This window comes from Malaclemys terrapin, chromosome 3, assembly GCF_027887155.1.
Source record: "Malaclemys terrapin pileata isolate rMalTer1 chromosome 3, rMalTer1.hap1, whole genome shotgun sequence".
Lineage (NCBI taxonomy): Eukaryota > Metazoa > Chordata > Testudines > Emydidae > Malaclemys > Malaclemys terrapin.
In genome coordinates, this window is record NC_071507.1 from 64,147,030 (window position 1) to 64,165,942 (window position 18,913).

Consider the following 18,913-nt stretch of genomic DNA (forward strand, 5'->3'; position numbering starts at 1 on the left):
AGAAGGGGTAAACCTGGGGGAGAGGGGCAGAAGAGTCTGTGCCCACTAGAGAACTCTGCTCACCAGAGCCTGAAATGGAAAGAATAGTTATTTACCCTACAGTAACTGTAATTCTTTGTGATGTTGTCAATGTGGAACCCACCATACGTACGCATGTTTCATGCATGAGATCAAAGCCTATTGATAGCACTGTCTGTCAGAGCCGCGCATGTGCCTTGTGCCTCCTCATGCTCCCTTATGAGGGCATAAAGTGAAGAGTAGCTATGACCCTCCCTCAGTTCCCTCATAATTCAAACCCTGTGTTGCTGAGGATTCCAAACAGCAGGGATATAGCATGGTTCATGGGAGCCACACTGACTACAACATCTTGAAGAACCACAGTTACTGTAGGTATGTAACCATTCTTTCATCTTTAAGAATGTGTCACTGTGGAAGCCACTATAAGGGACCGGCAAGCAGTATCACCTCAGAATGCCAGGAATGAGGAACTTTAGTTGCATTAGTGAAATAAAGACTGAAGTATTGCTTTCCAGAACTTGGCATCAGATCTAGCCACCATGTCAAATGCGTAATTTTTTACAAAAGTTTCCACTTTGCTGCTTTGCAGATCTGAGATATTGGCATTTTTCTGAAGCAGACCAAAGATGCTGCATGTACTATGGATGAATGTGCCTTGACTGATAACAGCTGGAGATACATTATCTAATCCACTGAGAGATTCTCTGTGATAGAATAGCTGACCTTTTGACAAACTGGGTTTAGCCATAAAAAGATGAGGAGACGATCTAAAAGGTTTGGTCTTATCAAGGTATAGAACCAGGTTGTGAAACATCCAAACTAGGCAGCCTTTTCTCTCATGGTGTCGTGTGGCTTTGGGGAAAAAGACCAGTAGGTTAAATCAACTGATTCAGGTGAAACTTTGAGACCAATGTAGGGATGAACTTAGGGTGCAGTCTCAGAACCATCTTGTCCCTGTGAAAGGATATGTAAGGAGGTACAGCCATACGGGCACGGAGCTCGTTGATCATTCAGGTCAAGGTAACAAAAGGCTGCCATGAGAGTAAAGTGATGTACTGAACAATCCGATAGTGGCTTGAACAGAGGCCTCATAAGTTTTAGGAGGACAATGCTGAGATCCCACATAGGAGTCTGGTCTCTAACAGGTGGATAAGTATGCAGAAGACCCTTGAAGAATCTCAACACTATTGGATGGGAGAAGACCAAGTGCGATTGTATCAGAGCGTTACAAGCTGATATTGCTGGAAAGTTGGACTTTGACAGACCTAAAGGCAGGTCTGGCATGTTTCTAGTGTAGCATGTATTTGAGGATGTCTGCTATCAGGGCCTCTACTGTTTTCATATTATATTGGATTGCCCACAGGGAGAACCGCTTCCACTTGCAGGAGTAGGTATTCCTAGTAGATGGCTTCCTGTTCTATATGAGAATTTGTACAACCTGTTGAGAACAGTACCTGTCAGCATTGCTCAAGCAGCCAATATCCAAGGCATCAGGTGAAATGACTGCAGGTCTGGGTGCAATATCTGATATAGTTCTGAGATATCATGTCCAGGAAAATCAGGAGACAGGGGGAATCCGAATGGATATTTGCAAGAGGTCTGAGAGCCAAAACTGCCTTGATCAATAGGGAACTATTAGAATCAATGTGGTCCTGTGCCATCTGACTTTGGATATTACCCTGGGTTTGAGGTAATCGGGAGAAAGGCATATAGGAGGCCTGGAGATCACTGTAGCAGGAAGGAGTCTGGTAAGTGACTTAAGCTCATGCCCCCTCTACAGCAGATGTTTAGGCACTTAGTGTTGTCCTCTGCATCAAAAAGTTCTATTGTGGGAGCCTTCCCTGGCAAAATATTGGCTCTATGCTGGATGTCTGCAGAGACCACTCATAGGTTAAGAAATCTGCCAAGTCATTGCTGGTTCTGGAAGGCGAAGAGCCAGCGAAGTTACCCTGCGGTGAAGGCACCAGATCCATGGCCTGATGGCTTCCTGGCAGAGAGAGAACAACTGAGAGCCCCTTGCTTGCTTATACAGTGCCTTGTGGATGTGTTGTCCATCAAGATCTGGACCTGGCAGTTCTGCAGAACAGGCAGAAATGCTACACAGGCCAACTGGATGTCCCTGAGAGCTAGGATGTTTGTATGCAGCTCCAGCTCATCCTGGAACAGGGCCCCTTGCATCTGCAATTGGTCAGGCAGGCACTTATGAGTCATTGCTGGGGCGGGGATAGAAGGGAACCCCATGTCATACTTTCTCTGAGTCTAGCCATTAAGCCAATTCTGGTAGGACTTGGGGTGGGACTGCAACTCTCTTGGTCATGTGATGCTTGAAAGGGGAGTACACCAACGTCAGCCATAGCTGTAATGGCTACAGGTGAAATCTGGCACGCAGCATCATGTACCTACCTGCAAGCTGACATGTGACATAGCAAAAGACATTCATAGTTTCCAATGCCAGAAGGTACCATTGTGGTCCTCTAGTCTGACCTCTTGTATACATCATTATTGTCAGATTCGGTTTTAGATCCTTCATCATTGACTGGAGAGATCAGAAGAGGAGGTTACTCACCCTGTGCAGTAACTGACGTTCTTCGAGATGAGTGTCCCTGTGGGTGCTCCACTGTAGGTGCTGGTGCGTCCCTGCGCCTTCGCCCGGAGATTTTTACAGCAGTACTCATAGCGGCCACGCATGCTCAGAAGCTGCCCCCCCCGGTGTGCCTCTAGGTTAATAGTACGCATGCGTGGCCGGTCTCCACAGTTCCTTCTCTACCACGGAGGCCCCCAACTCCGAAGTAGAGGGGAGGAGGGTGGGTAGTGGAGCACCCACAGGGACACTCATCTCGAAGAACGTCAGTTACTGCACAGGGTGAGTAACCTCCTCTTCTTCTTCGAGAGATGTCCCTGTGGGTGCTCCACTGTAGGTGACTTAAAAAGCTGTGTATCTTAAGGAGGTAGGGACTTCGGATCTGGCAGGAACGCCGTTGAAAGTACCGCTCTGCCCAAGCGTATGTCAGAGAGAGGGCCTTGAGTAAGGGCATAATGTTTAACAAAAGTGTGGTCCGAGGACCAGGTGGCTGCTTTACAAATGTCAGCCAAGGGAACTTTGCGTAAGAACGCGACTGAGGCAGCCAGAGATCTAGTGGAGTGTGTTCTAATGCCGTCTGGAGGTGTAATCTCTTTCAAGTGATAGCACAGTCGGATACACTGGGAGATCCAGTTCGAGAGTCTCTGGGTGGAAATAGGCGTGCCTTTAGAGCGGTCAGCGATAGAGACAAAAAGTCTGGAGGAAGCTCTAAAAGGTTTGGTTCTATCCAAATAAAATGACAAGGCTCTGCGTACATCTAGTGTATGCATGGAGGTTTCAAAGGAGTTCGCATGTGGTTTCGGAAAAAAAGTCGGTAGGTGTATGGGTTCATTAATATGGAATGACGAGTGGACCTTCGGAAGAAATTTGGGATGTAATCTGAGGGTAACCTTGTCTTTAAAAAATATCGTATATGGTGGGTGTGCCATGAGAGCTGCTATTTCTCCTGCCCGTCTAGCAGAAGTAATTGCCACCAGAAACGCTGTTTTCATCGAGAGGTGTAAGAGGGAGCACGTGGCTAGGGGTTCAAAAGGTTGTTGGGTTAGGGCAGATAGTACCAGATGAAGGTCCCACGGGGTGGTCGGTGGTTTAATGTCTGGATATAAGGTTTGTAGACCCTTGAGGAAACGCTTCGTAGTAGCATGAGCAAAGACAGACGTATCATCAATTCTGTCGTGGAAAGTCGTAATAGCAGCTAAATGGACCCTGATGGAGCTGAAGGAAAGGCCAGATTGCTTAAGGCCCAAGAGACAGTCCAATATAAATGAAAGAGGTACCGAGGTAGGACAAAGATGTTGAGCAGAACACCAATGTGTGAACCGTTTCCACTTTTGAAGATAGGTCTTGCGAGTAGATAGCGTTCTACTATGTAGGAGTACCTCCTGAACTTGTTTGGAGCAATCTAATTCGCGTTGGGAGAACCACGTAGGAACCAGGCCTTGAGGTGAAGGATGGGCAGGTTGGGGTGGAGAAAACGGCCGTGCTGTTGAGATAGAAGGTTCGGAATAAGCGGCAGGGAGATTGGTGGTTGGATTGACATTCTGGTGAGGAAGGGAAACCATGGTTGTCTGGGCCACGATGGGGCAATGAGGATCACCTTGGCTCGATCCGTTCGTATTTTTATCAGGACCCTGTTGAGAACTGGTATCGGGGGAAACGCATAAAATAGGTTTTGGTGCCATGAGATCATGAATGCGTCCCCCAGGGAATGTTTGCCCAGTCCTGCTCTGGAGCAGAAATTGAGACATTTCTTGTTTTTTGCAGTTGCAAACAAGTCTACGGTTGGGTAACCCCAGGTGTTGAATACATCGTGAATGGTTTTCTCGTCTATCTCCCACTCGTGGTCCCATGGGAAGCGTCTGCTCAGTTCGTCTGCTGTGGTGTTCATGATTCCGGGAAGATAGGCTGCTGATACCCGGATGTTGTTCGCAATACACCAATTCCAGAGCTTCATAGCCTCTGTGCACAGCGAATGGGAACGAGCTCCGCCCTGCCTGTTCACGTAAAACATGCATGCAATGTTGTCCGTCATTATGCGTACGTGATGATGTTTGATTAGTGGCAGGAAGTGACGGCACGCGTTGCGAATGGCTCAAAGTTCTAGAATATTTATGTGCAGGGAGGTCTCGGTTGGTGACCATAGTCCCTGCACTGTGTGATGAGACATATGTGCACCCCACCCTGTCATAGATGCATCGGTGGTCAGAATGCGTGATGGAGCCTGTTGAAGAAACGGGACTCCAGAACAGAGGTTGGAGTGGACGGTCCACCAATGTAGCGAATCTTTGACTGGAGTAGGCAGGGAGAGAGTCTTGTTTAAAGAATGCATATTCGGTTTGTAAACTGTTGCCAGCCACGCTTGGAAGCACCTCATGTGTAGGCGTGCATTCTGGACGACAAAAGTGCACGAGGCCATGTGACCTAGTAGTTGCAGGCAGTCTCGGGCAGTTACCTGAGGGCTGTTGCGAATAATTGTGGCCAGTTGGTGTATGGAATTGAAGCGATCAGGTGGGAGCGATGCTAGCCCCGTCCGAGAGTCGAGATCTGCGCCTATGAACTGCAAGTGCTGGGTGGGGCGTAATGTGGATTTGTCTCTGTTTATTTGTAGGCCGAGAGAAAGAAAGCACTCGACTGTGAGCCGTGTGAACCGGAGCGCCTCGTCGAATGTTGAAGCTTTGAGGAGGCAATCGTCGAGGTAAGGGAATATTACTACCCCTTGTCTCCTGAGGTGAGCAGTGACTACAGCTAGAAGTTTGGAAAAAGCACGGGGGGCTGTAGATAGTCCGAAGGGGAGTACCCTGTATTGGAAATGTGTGGAACCAAGGGTAAATCGGAGGAAACGTCTGTGGGCCGGATGTATAGTGACGTGGAAATAGGCATCTTGTAGGTCGAGGGCAGAAAATCAGTCGCCCTGCTCCAGCGCTGGGATTATGGTAGTGAGGGTCACCATCTTGAACTTTTGCTTTTTGATGAATCTGTTGAGCCGCCTGAGATCGAGGATTGGTCGCCATCCCCCATTTTTCTTCTCCGTTAAGAAATAATGGGAGTAAAAACCCTTCCCTCTGTGTCGCTCTGGCACGATTTCTACTGCTCCCAGATGAAGGAGATGTTGCACTTCTTGGAGGAGTAGCTGCTCGTGAGAAGGGTCCCTGAAGAGGGACGGGGAGGGTGGGTGGGTGGGAGGTAAGGAGAGGAAGGGGATGACGTATCCAATTGTAACTACCTCTAAGACCCACTTGTCGGAGGTAATCGTCCTCCATTGTTGGAAAAAAGGTCGTAGGCGGTGTCCAAAGATTGGTGTGCCGGCTGAAGTGAGGGCGTTGCTTTCTAAACCCTCGACCAAGTCTTCAAATCTGCCTATTAGCTGGTGGGGGTTGAGGCGCCCCTGTAGAGTTTGGGCGACGTCGCTGGAATCTTGGTCGTGGACGTTGCGGCTGTTGCTGTTCCTGCGGTCTATGGGAAGGTTGTGTAAATGCGGGATAACGTGGCCGGTGGTATGGTTGGTATCGATATTGTCGTCTTCTTGCCATAGGTGCCTGGAGACCTAGAGACCGGAGGGTTGTTCTGGAGTCTTTCATTGAATGAAGCACTTCATTCGTGTTAGAAGCAAAGAGTTTGTCACCGTCGAAGGGAAGATCTTCAATTGTGTTCTGAACTTCGCGAGGAAAAAAGGAAGAGGAGAGCCATGAGCCCCGTCGCATGACTATCGCTGTAGCGGTAGATCTTGCCGCTGTGTTGACTACATCGAGGGCTGCTTGGAGAGCGGTGCGTGAAATGGCTTGGCCCTCAGAAACCATAGCTCTGAACTGTTGCTTTCTTTGTTCTGGAATGTCATCAATAAAGTCCATTAACTTATTATAGTTTTTATGGTCGTATTTTGCCAGGACTGCAGTATAATTAGCTATACGAAATTGGAGGGTGGAGGATGCATAGACCTTGCGACCAAACAGGTCCAGTCGTTTGCTATCCTTGTTAGGTGGGGCAGAACGAGAATACTGTTGTCTAGCCCTCTGGTTCGCAGCGTCTACTACCAATGAGTTTGGTGCTGGGTGGGTAAAAAGGAATTCAGAGTCCTTTGGAGAAATAAAATACTTCTTGTCCGCTTGCTTGCAGGTAGGTAGGCTTGTCGCTGGAGTCTGCCAAATGGACTTAGCGGGTTCTAAAAGGGCTGCGTTAATTGGGAGTGCCACTCTGGAGGAAGAAGGGGGCTGTAGGATGTTCGTTAGCTCATGCTGTTGTTCGGGAACCACGTCCAGGTTAATGTTCAGGTCACTAGCAACTCTCTTAAAGAGGTCCTGGAATTTTGTATATTCATCAGAGGGAGTGGGAGGAAGGGGAAGTAATGCTTCCTCAGGTGCTAACTCCGGGTCTGTTGGACCAGGAGAAGGGCTAGGTTTATCCTGGGAACGTGGCTGTGTTGCGAGGCGTCTCGTGTCACTAGCATATGCATTAGGGGACGGCGCTGGATCAGTGTTGCGCCTGGTCGAGTGGCCACGGGGCATGTGTTCCCGAGGGTATGATGCCCATGGTGTCCAGTATTGCCATGGTGGCGGGTAGGGCATAGGTGGTGCCATCCAGGGGTTCATCCCCCAAGGGGCAGGGTCCTGAGAGTGGGATGAGGTAGTATTTCCATAACCCTTATTGCTCTGGGTCCGGGGCTGGGAGTCATGATATGGGGAAAAAACTCCCTGTGGATCTGCTTCCTCCTCACTGGAGGAAAACTGCTCAGATCCTGACTCAGGCATTGAAAAAGAATATGCATTCATGAGCGGAGACTGCAAGGTAGGTGATACTAGAAGATCAGCTGTCTGGGTAAAATGAGTGAATGCAGCTCCTGCGGGAGATGAAAGCTGAGCCGATAGAGGCTGCTGCACAAGAGCATTCCTGCGATCGGGGCTTCTGGCTGTGATCTGTGTGTCAGAATGCCCCGCAGGCGTCGGTGCCGCGGTCGGTGCCGGGCGAGAAATGTCGGGCTGCCTCGGGTGAGGCGTGCTGTGGAATGTCGGCACCGTCTCATTCGCGGTGCCGAACGGTGCCGTAACTGAGGCAGGCAACTGGAAGCCTGATGCCTCGGCACCGGAGCTTCTCGGCAGCGCTGAAGCCTCAGGCGGCTTTTGTGCTGTTCTGGAGGAGCCTGGCTCATGGAAATTGCTGAGGCGAGGGAGCACAGGCAGAGAGATCGTGGATCTGCCTGGAGAGACTTTATGCCTCATAGTCTTGCTCGGTGAGGAAAGGTGCCCCTTCTTCATAGACTTCTTGAGCTTTTTTGAGGGGGGGGGGCTGTGTCGGGTAGCGGAGCCGGCTTCAATGCCTGGGTCTGAAACTGACCCGATAGATTTTTGAAGCAGGAGCAGTTTGAGTTTAAGCTCCCTGTCTTTCCGTGCCCTGGAGCTGAGTTTAGAGCAGTGGGCACATTTTTGGGGAATGTGAGCTTCCCCCAAACATTTTATGCACTTTGAATGTCCGTCCGACAACGGGATAGCTTCCTTGCAGGTAGCACAGCGTTTGAAACCTGTGGAGCCCAGCATAGCCGCGGCTGACAGAAAATTTTTTTTTTTTTTTTTTAAACAGATGAACTGGGTAAGTAACTATACTAACAGAAAAAAACTGACAAGAACTGGTTACTAAAAGGTAAGAGTGAAGGATTTGCTAATGAGTCTGCTGAGCTCCGTCTCAGGCCGGGGACGGTTGAGAAGGAACTGAGGAGACCGGCCACGCATGCGTACTATTAACCTAGAGGCACACCGGGGGGGGCAGCTTCTGAGCATGTGTGGCCGCTATGAGTACTGCTGTAAAAATCTCCGGGCGAAGGCGCAGGGACGCACCAGCACCTACAGTGGAGCACCCACAGGGACATCTCTCGAAGAAGAACCTGTGCTCTGGTAAAAAAGTTCTCACCAATGAGAGTCGATCACAGCTCCTATTAACACCATCATCTGTGATGGTGTAAGAGACAATTTCTCATAGTTCACAAGGAGTCCTAGTTGAGAGAAAAGAGAGAGGATATAATCCAGGGCTGCAGTGGCCTCCGCTGGGACCTGCCCCTGATCAGCCAGTCATTGAGATATGTGTAGATGTGGGTTCCCTTTCGCCTTAAAAGCTCCTACTGCCAGGCATTTTGTGAATCCTCTCAGCGGTGTGGAGAGTCCAAAGGGTGGAACCGTGTATTGATAATGGTCGGGCCTCACTGTGAATCTTAGATATTACCTGTGGGCTGGATAGATAGCTATATGGAACTATGAATCCTGCAAGTCAAGAGCCATGAACCAGTTTTGAGCTTGGAAAGAGAGAATGATGGAGGCAAGCATTACCATCTTGATCCGAGACTGTGTATATATGATGTGCCAAGATATAGAGTTCTTTTAATACTGGGGTGTGAACCAGTACCAGTAGGTGCCTTTGTACCAATTATGCTAATGATTCTTCCAGAGACACATCTTCAGCTGTAGGCATCAATGCCGCGGAGAGTGTTGCCAAAGCCAGAGTTGGTACCAGAGATCTTTGTGCCACAGGATGCTCCATATTACCAGCCCTTGAGGCCAGGTGGGGCTTGGTGGATTTCTCTCTGGAAGCTTTACAGTATCTTGTGGGAAGACACGGAGCTACTCCTGGATTCTAATTCTGTGTTTGGAATGCTCCCTTTTGGTGCCAGACATTGATACCAGAGGTGTCAGCTTTAGTACTGATGATGTCTGCAGTGACAATGGAGTTTGCTTCCGTGCTGGAGGTGTCGGTGCCAGATCTTTTTGCAGTCCCATCTTCTCTGTGTTGGTCTTAGGCATTTGCTAAACAGGGCACTGAATGAATCTGGCTTGTCTGCTACTAGCATTCTCATGCCCTCTCCTCAGGATCTGAACAGACCTAGTTTGCTCCAGGAGGTAAGCTTCAACCATGCATTCTGTGACTTACCTGTTCTGTAGAGAATGATAGGCACATCAAACATCTTTCAATGGAATTAATCTATTACAGGATGGACAGGCCTTGAAGACTGCAGGTTTGGGATCTGCCATGTTGAGTGTCCTGTACGAAGGGTCTGTACAGAAGGGGTGGACATGATGGTCTGACCATCAATATTCACTCAATATGGATTGATATAGTTTACAATGGTTATATATCAGTGAATCAGAAGATTTCTGAAGGTTTTTGCAGGTTTTGAAAAGATTTAGCTGAAGCTAAGAATTAGTGGGTTGGAAACTTGACAGGTTCCATCTGGCAGTCCCATCTTCTCTGTGTTGGTCTTAGGCATTTGCTAAACAGGGCACTGAATGAATCTGGCTTGTCTGCTACTAGCATTCTCATGCCCTCGCCTCAGGATCTGAACAAACCTAGTTTGTTCCAGGAGATAAGCTTCAACCATCCATTCTGTGACTTACCTGCTCTGTAGAGAATGATAGGCACATCAAACATCTTTCAATGGAATTAATCTATTACAGGATGGACAGGCCTTGAAGACTGCAGCTCTATCTGGCACTCCTGAGGTGCATACCCACCTAGAGTGGTTTCCGTACTGACACATACATACTCAAAAAACAACCCAAGATTCCTGAGCCATTCGTCTGTGAAACCACTGACAAATGATGAAGTGTCCCATCTCCCTCTAGAGCTGTTCCATCATAGATGATGACAACCTACTATTGCTATAGTTACTCTGAGCTCAAGTGGCAGAGATCTGTATGGTGGATCTAAAGATTCCAACCCCACTGATGACCCATGTGGGTGTGAATATGATGCCACATGATGGACTTTTTTTAAGTTTGCTTGTTTAAAAACCTAAGAAATTATACAAAAAACTATATTAAAAGAACATTATTAAGGTTGCAAAGTCAAGCATTAATATAATAGGAAGTGACAGAATTATGGTTGATTGTGCAACTTTGAAAATTTCCTGGTTTGGGGAGCTGCACCCTCTGGGTCATCCATTATCTTCGTGATTCAGAATGGCATCTTCCTATTTGATTATTGTCCTGTTTTTAAGAGACCTCTTACTTGATGATTTATGCTTCTTTGTAACTATATGTGATTACAATATCTTTAATCAACACTAGCTTTTTTGAAAGTCTAATCTGCTTAATTCACTGTATGTTGCAAGGAAAAAAACACCCCATTTTAGATAATTTCTATTACTTACGTATGCATCTTGAAAGAGTAGGGTCTGGCACAAATCCCATTTTGCAGGTACATCTATAGCTGCCCATGGTATTCAAACACTCACCATTAGGGCATACCCCTTGCAGCTGGCATTCATTAATATCTGTAAGGAAACAAAAATATTTATCAGTGGGAGAATGGAAATAACTGAACATTAATATTAATCAGTTTTGTCTTCATTTAGGAGTTATTCTGCTGTTTTATCGGCAAGACATGTTTATTCTGCAGCATATGCTACATTGGATCAAACTGTGTAGTTACATGTTGGTTAGAGTAATTTTTCTATTACTAGCAACATTTGACTTAGCATCTTTTATAGAATCACTGGTAACACAAGAGAAGAAAAAATTACGTCCATGTCATTTTTCAAGTACTCACTCTGAACTTAAAAATGAGATTGCTTCCCCATGTTATGAACCCTTGTATTTACTTTCAATGCACATTGATAAAATCAAATTTTACTTGCAAGAAAACTTGTGGTTAACAAATTTAAAACTTACCCTAATCTGGTGCTCACTTTTTTAATGTTCGTTCTTTATAGATGTTTACAACATAAGTACAGGTAAAAGAAATCTTCAAATGTATACTGTTACAGCTAGAAAGTCTGTGAACAGTTTTATCCCCCTGCAAATAAGTCAATTTATACATTTTCATTCATGGAAAACCAACTCACTATCACCAAAAAGATGGAAAATATCTCAGAGAGAAATCTATTGTATGCTACTTTATTTTGTTCGCCCCATTTCCTGAACTTACACAGCAAGCTGTGACGTACCCATTTAAGTATAGTGAAACCGGTCTTGAGTGACCATTAGAAAACTAGAAAAAAATCAGTTGCTTAATAAAGGTGGCATTTAATAAAGTTGGAGTAAAACAATGCTCAATGCATTTGGTGATAATATGGGACAGTAACTTTTTAGAAAAGGTTGCTTACCAAAGGTGGTCTCTAACACAGGTTAATGTTAATGACTGGGAGGTAAGGGGCTTATGTTTCCTCTAAAATTCAGATATACCAACGTTTTCTTCAAAATCATCCAGCCTGTACTCTGTTCCATAAATTATTCTTTTGTAGGATGCTGTCATAACCATATCTCTAATAAAACTCTTCCCAGATGAACCATCCTTTCTCTTCAAGTATCTAAAAATACCTCTCAGCAATCAATAAACATCCAGTTCCCTTGTACCAATGGAATTCCATTAAATTTAGGCATTTCTGCTAAGATACATGTAGTATATAAATGCTGATATTGGCTGCTTCTCCCTTCATTTGAAACTGAGGTCAGTGACATCAGCATTCCTTCTGTTTAATTTGCTTTTTATTTTTAATTTTAACTTTAATGTGCATGTTCTGATGTATCAGCATAACTCAGTTCTTGTACGTTTTCCATGTCTCTCTTCCAGCTCTTTTGTTTCTGGCTAAGCTCGTCAGAGAAACATTGTGTTGATATACGGTACTGCATTACAGAGTTCTATCTAGGGATTCAACAGGAACCAGCTGATAACAAATCAAATGTTTTAAAAGAAACTGATGGACATGTTAGAATGATTTTTATTATGAACTCTGGGCAAAAGTCCTTGCAAGATTTCCTATTCACTGCATATTAATTCACCCCGTGGTAAATGGCCACCTACCTAAAACATTTCCGGCCACCCGCAGACCTGTCCAGCTGTGTAAATTGCACTGAAATCAACCTGTTAAGGCAGCCAGAAAAGGAATCTGGCTCAAGATTAAGTGCTTCTTTTTTTTTTAAATCAAGAATGTTACTTAAAAATGACTAAACTTATAAATTGTGTTTATTTGCTCTTCCCCTCCTCTTTTTTTAAATTAAAAATTAGAGAAATGTATATTTGAAAATTGTCTGGTCTTTTTATCATCCAGAATTATAAATAAGCTAATGTTTGTGAAGTGATTTGAAGTGTAAAACACTACATAAATGCTAAGTATTATAATTTTGTTAAACAGCCACATTATAACCTCCACAAAATTTGGCATCCTAGTGACCAATAGGAACACTGTAATTTGTTCCAAGAAAACTCTAAAAATCAGAATAGACTTAAAAGGATACTTTTCAGGGAACAAAATTCAGCTGAACAAGCTGTCTGCCATAACACTTACTTTCAACATTTTCGTCTGGATTTTAATTCTGACCCATTCTTAAAAACTCCACAGAATCCCTTGTGGAAGGAGAATGAGACAGAGGCCCGGAGATGGAAACCAAAATGGAAGGACTTCTGCTGCTTGCATAGCAAAAAGGAAGAATAAAAAAGGGTGATGGAGTTAGGAGGAGGTCAAAATCTTCAGTGGGCCCATCCTTCCAGCTAAGGAAATACCTTCTGGAGTTTTGTATTATCCATTGTAAAAAAACTATAGATAACTTGATTTAATCAAGTTTTATGGAGTCCACCTCAATTTTCTCTTTTCACAGAAAGTAGAGTCAGAAACATAGTAGACCCTCATTAATTTGCACTAATGCTGGGGCCCAAATTGTGAGAAGTCTTTGCGTGGCTGTACAGGGTGGAGAGTCAATCAAGGAGCTTCCCACCCCGTGCCCCAACACCTTGTATGGCTGTCCAGGAACCATTCATAACAGCAGTCTCTGAGCACCAGGGAGATAACGGATTGCTCATTCATTGCTTCTTCCCTCACGCAGGGACCAGGATGAGCAAAAAAAGCAGAGAAGAAACTGGATTACTGCTGTAGCCTCCCAGTACACTGGACCTGGAGCATGGCCAGTGTATGGGTATGTGTGGGCAGACACATGACAATCTCCTCCATCTGTGTGCAAGCAGCAGTCCTGGGGAGAGATTGTGCCTACTCAATTAAAAGCTATAATCCAGTCTGAGGAGACCAAATGCAACCAAGTGCATTTTGCACACTAACGAGGACAGTAGATAGTAAATCTGCAAGCGTGGAGGGTCCCTCAATTGTCAGAACCAGCATAGCTTGCACCCCTGAAGTGGTGCAGAGTCCTGCTCCATGTGAGTCATGGTTGGGTTAGGGATTCACTGATATGCTGATCCTATCATCCTCCCCTTCAACAGGTTATCGGAAGGTTGGTGCATGAGGGTACAGAATGGCTTCTCTAGCCACTGAGCTAAAGCAGAGGCTCTGAACCTTTCCAGACTACTGTACCCCTTTCAGGAGTCTGATTTGTCTTGAGTACCCCCAAGTTTCACCTCACTTAAAAACTACTTGCTTATAAAATCAGACATCAAAATACAAAAATGTCACAGCACACTATTACTGAAAAATTGCTTATTTTCCTATATTTACCATATAATTATAAAATAAGCCAATTTGAATATACATACTGTACTTACATTACAGCATATAGTATACAGGGCAGTATAAACACATCATTGTAGGTATGAAATTTTAATTTGTACTGACTTTGCTAGTGCTTTTTATGTAGTCTATTGTAAAACTAGGCAAATATCTAGATGAGTTGATGTACCCCCGGAACACCTCTGCGTACCGCCAAGGGCACATGTACCCCTGGTTATGAACCACCGGGCTAAAGTAGGTTTTCTGGAGTCACTCTGCAGGTATTCTGTAGTCTGTAGGGGAGGATTCTTTCCCCCTGCCCATTTTCCCAGCTATTTTATTAGCTAGAAAATACAGAGTCATCAAGGTAGATCCTCTGATGGTATAAACTGTCATAACTCCATTGACTTCAATGGAGCTACAATAATTTATACCAGTTGAGGATTTTCCCTACCAAATCTGACTCTCTCTTTTATAAAGAATCAGAGCCAGAATATGTTTGGGCCTAGTGTACAAGAGAGGGTGGTGGTGGGCAGTCAGAAGCAGCCCTTCCTTCTTTCCACACACTGCAAGGGCCAAACGTAAGAATAGGCCAGGTGCAGTAGTTGCTTCCTCCTAGGGGAATAAAACAAATGACAAAAGGAGAATGCAGGGCACAGCTTCACCATGTTCTGCTCTGGTCTGCTCATACCAGGGAAGCTGTCTGAATTTTCAAAAGGAATGACGCAGCAGTGCATTCTTTTTGTTTTCCCAGGAACTTGGGAATGGACTGTGTGTCCAAAACACATCCTAGGATGGTGAGGCTTCATGCTGCATTGGCATTGTCTAAATGGCACAATCCAACTCAGAGAGAAAAATGATTCAATACATAAGAGTATGAAACTATGTGATTTAGGTGGTCAGAAAATCACTGCAGCAAACACAGAGAGAGAAATCAATTCAACCTCTCTGCATACACATTCATTATAGCAAGTGTGGCATGTGCTAGACATGGACAAAACTCACATATACATTTCAAAGTAAGAAAAAGAAATCCCTGTCAATTTGGTCCTCTTGCCTTGTTGGCTTTAATTTTTCAAAAGACTGCCACAAAGCCACTGAATGATTGAAAACTGTAGGGCTTTGAGGTCTGTTTCTTAATCTTGAATAGTGTGCTTCTTGAAGCATAAAAAGAATAATAGGAAAGAGAAGTAAAATATTACCTGTTTTGTAAAAAAAAGTACTAGTGTCTTTGACTGTCACTCAGGAAGAGTGCTTTTATAGGTGGATGTTTTTATGTTCTGATCTTCATGAACTGTTATATTCTAATCCAGGCTTTTATTTTGTTTTACTTAAAACAAAAATGACATGAGAAATCTATGTAAGGAATTTCTTTTATTATTGAGTATGCTACTATTGTAAAATATATTCTTTTGTTCTTTTTGCTGCTTTATTTATATATATATTTAGAATTCCTCAATAAAGAAAATTTTAAAAAGCATTAGAATTACAGCAAATAATTTGGATCAGATATTCAACTGATGTAAATCGGTGCAGCTCCACTGACATCAGCGAAGCTATGCCGTTTTACATCAGCTGAGGATCTAGCCCTTTGTCATTATTGTCCAGAATACTACATGTGCACAACACATGGAACTTGTTCCTAACACACTGAAGTTCTAGTCGTTAGATTTGTGGCTACCTTGTCCACCACTATTAATTTATCCCACAAACTTTCAGGGTAACATGAATTAAAAATAAATTTTTAACAACAAAAGATAGCATACAACACCTTGCCACAGATTTTATAGGACGACTGGGTATAAGGTCAAAGTGCTACTAGAAAATACAACGTGTTAATGACTCACTTTGCAGCTGAATTTCCTGGAGAAAACAGGCTAAAATAAACAGTCATTTCCTATCTGAATGTTTGCCCACTCACGTGAAGGGTATGACTATAAATGAAAAAGGTGACTTTAATGCTGTAAAACAAAAAATGTAGGAGGGAGATGTGGGGATAACAGAAGATGATCTTAGTTTAGATGGAAATATAGCTACCATACCATAGGTTAACATTATTACACTGTGTAGTTTGTATATGTAATAAAAATATACATTAAAATCATATTAAAAATTGTTTTGCAGAATGAAATTTGAAATGAGCACTTCCTTACAAAAAACATACTAAAAGTTGGTAAAACAAACCGGAACTAATTACACCTGCTATATCATGAACTATGTGCCAAATCATCTCTTTTGAGTTTAGTAGTGCTGGGGATGAAAGTTGCAGAAAACCTGCTAAAATGGCCGTATATTTTTTGGAAGGTGACTTCTTACCTCACCCAGCAAATTCTGGGTTCTATCAGAAACAAATCTCATTATGACAATGATTATGATTAAATAATAAACACACTGTAACAACTAGCAAGAAGAAGGTTTTGATATGTATGTTGTCTTGTAAAGGAGAGTGGAATTTGGCCCCAAAACTGTATGAGACTGGAGATGAGGGTTACATTTTAATTTTAATAATAGGATTTACCAACAATTAGTACTTGTAGAATGCTTTTTGTCTTTACTTACATTAACTAATTAATAATAGAGATGGGGAGATACTGAAAAAAAATCAACAAATATTGGCTTGAATTTAAAAATGAATTGGCATTTGCAATGCTTGTGCCTCTTTTCTGTTTGTTTTCTGTGAATATTCAAGCAATCAAGTTTTATTCACAAAAATGATCATGCAGAGCCCATTCTAAACTCACATACACAAGTATCTGCATTGGAAGTGGAATATTTTATGTACCATAGGACAAATGCTGGCGCAGAAAGAAGGCAGCATTTCAAAAAATCCCTTGCTAGAGTCCTGGTACATAGGCAATTAAAAGAATCTGACAAGGAACTGACCACACCTTTTCAGCCACAGTTACACATACGCATACAGGACTACTTGGTGTGAATGTATCAACAGAAAATAAAATTTTATTAGCTCATATGCAGCCAGCAAATCTCATAGTGATCTAATTTTTCCAGGAATTATGATTCTAGGAAGGACTGTAATAGTCCAGAAAGTGAAAGGTTTAAAATTTTCTAAAATTACCTAATCCTCTTTTTCTGCTACTTATCTCTAACTGACTACCTCTCCCTTAGAGATTCAAAGGTCGGATGCCTTCTCCTGTTTATAACAGGTAGGCTCATTCAGCCACGTAACAGAAACAATATCACGTGACCAACCAATACATCTCGTATTTTCATTGTTGAGAACCAAATACTCATAGCAAACTGTTTGCAATCAATTCATAAAGTAAAAAAAAAATGAGGAAAAAAAGGCAAAAATATGCTGAATCAATAAGAATAATGAATAAATCTGAGAAGCCTATGATCAACTTGCTGACATTCTGGAAACAGAGGAAGAGGATGAGATTTTCAAATAAATTATTTGTTGAGAATCATTTGCTTGGCTGCATATGCATACTGTATGTGGTGTGAATTTTTGGGGCTAAGATTACAAATTATAAGCAAATTTGATTTAAAAAATAAACACAGCAATTTTGATGTAGAAAGTCAGAGATAGGGCCAAATTCTGTTCTTGGTAACTCCAAATGTAAATGCAAAGTCACCACAGTGGCGATATGTCATGTTTTAGGGTGCAATCCAGACTAATAAGGCATTGTGTCACCACTTGCCCTGTCACCCGGTGTGCCTTAAATGCTCTGATTCTGTGGCTCAGAGCCCAGACACCAACAGCCAGCAGACAAGCATGCAGTATCCTAAGTGTCTGTGCAGCCCTGGTTCAGTGCCACTGATGCCAAGCAGCCTGCCACAACACAACAGACACCCCCGGTTTCCACCAGCTGGCAAGATGGTCTCTGCACATGTCCAGTCCTGAATTTCACCAAAACATCTGTCCTGAAGTGTCCAGCCCTTTTCTGGGCCACTCAGAGAAATGGTCCTTTAAAGAGACAATACTCAGCAATTTGCCACATTAACTGGAGTTAACAATTACTTCAATGTTAACACAGCACTGGCTTGGTTTAGATTAAACGTATAACATGTTTACTAACAAGAGGACATAGGTTAAGTGATACCAAGTAGAAGTAATAACATTAGCAAGAGTTACACACAAACACAAGTAAACGTATGCTTTCTAATGGCTAAGAACCAGCTTAACAAGCTACATTCTTTGTTCAAGGTAGTTTCCTCACCAATCTTCCATTCTTCTCACTGGTCTGGATTTCACCTCAAAATGTGAAACCCTGATTCAAGGCTCTGCTCTGGCTCTTGAACACTTGCTCTGTGGGTATACAATGTTGCAAAGCAGGCAACTGGCTCCCGTCTTTCAGAGGCATGGAAAGGACCAGGAAGGGGAAGTTGCTAGAAGGGAGGATTCTTGGCCAGAATACACTGTGCTCTGGCTATAGTGGTCTGCTTCAATGGCCCTTCATGTAAATTAAAGTAGATCCTGGGGCTGCACTAGTTTATGCTGAAGACCACTGCAGTTCCCCACTGCCTCTGAATCTGGGAGGCCCAGAATTGGCATAAAGCCACCTTTGGTCCTTCTCCAACCCTTTTCTGGGCTGTGCGATGCTCAGCTCAACAACGGCCCTGAATAAAGGTCATTGACTGCAATGGAATTACTCCAGATTGACTCTAGTGTAACTGACATCAGAATTTAGCCCATTTTCTTCCTTTTCCCCCTAATAGTAAAGTATTCCAAAGATTAATGGCCAATTCTAGGGAGAATTCCAGTGCATACTCTAATGAGATCTGCATCTGACATTTATTTATTACTGAAAACATATGCTTTGGTTGGTTACTGTTAAATATGCTGAGTGATTTATCTTTCGTGTCATAAAGCTATTATACATCATTAATTCACCTACAAACTGCAGTATTTTTACCTAATAACTCAGCCAACAAAACGT

At 43.6% G+C, this 18,913-nt stretch overlaps 1 protein-coding gene across 9 annotated transcripts in view; it reads right to left on the reverse strand.

Moving 5' to 3' along the window:
- Positions 1-18,913, reverse strand: part of LTBP1 (latent transforming growth factor beta binding protein 1) — a 332,013-nt gene that overhangs the window by 122,486 nt on the left and 190,614 nt on the right. For 8 of the 9 annotated variants that reach the window (XM_054022526.1, XM_054022522.1, XM_054022523.1 and 5 more), the window contains one exon: positions 10,728-10,850. In XM_054022526.1, coding sequence (XP_053878501.1) covers positions 10,728-10,850 — 123 coding nt within the window. The remainder of the gene's footprint in view (positions 1-10,727; positions 10,851-18,913) is intronic. The other variant, XM_054022524.1, reaches the window with a different exon arrangement.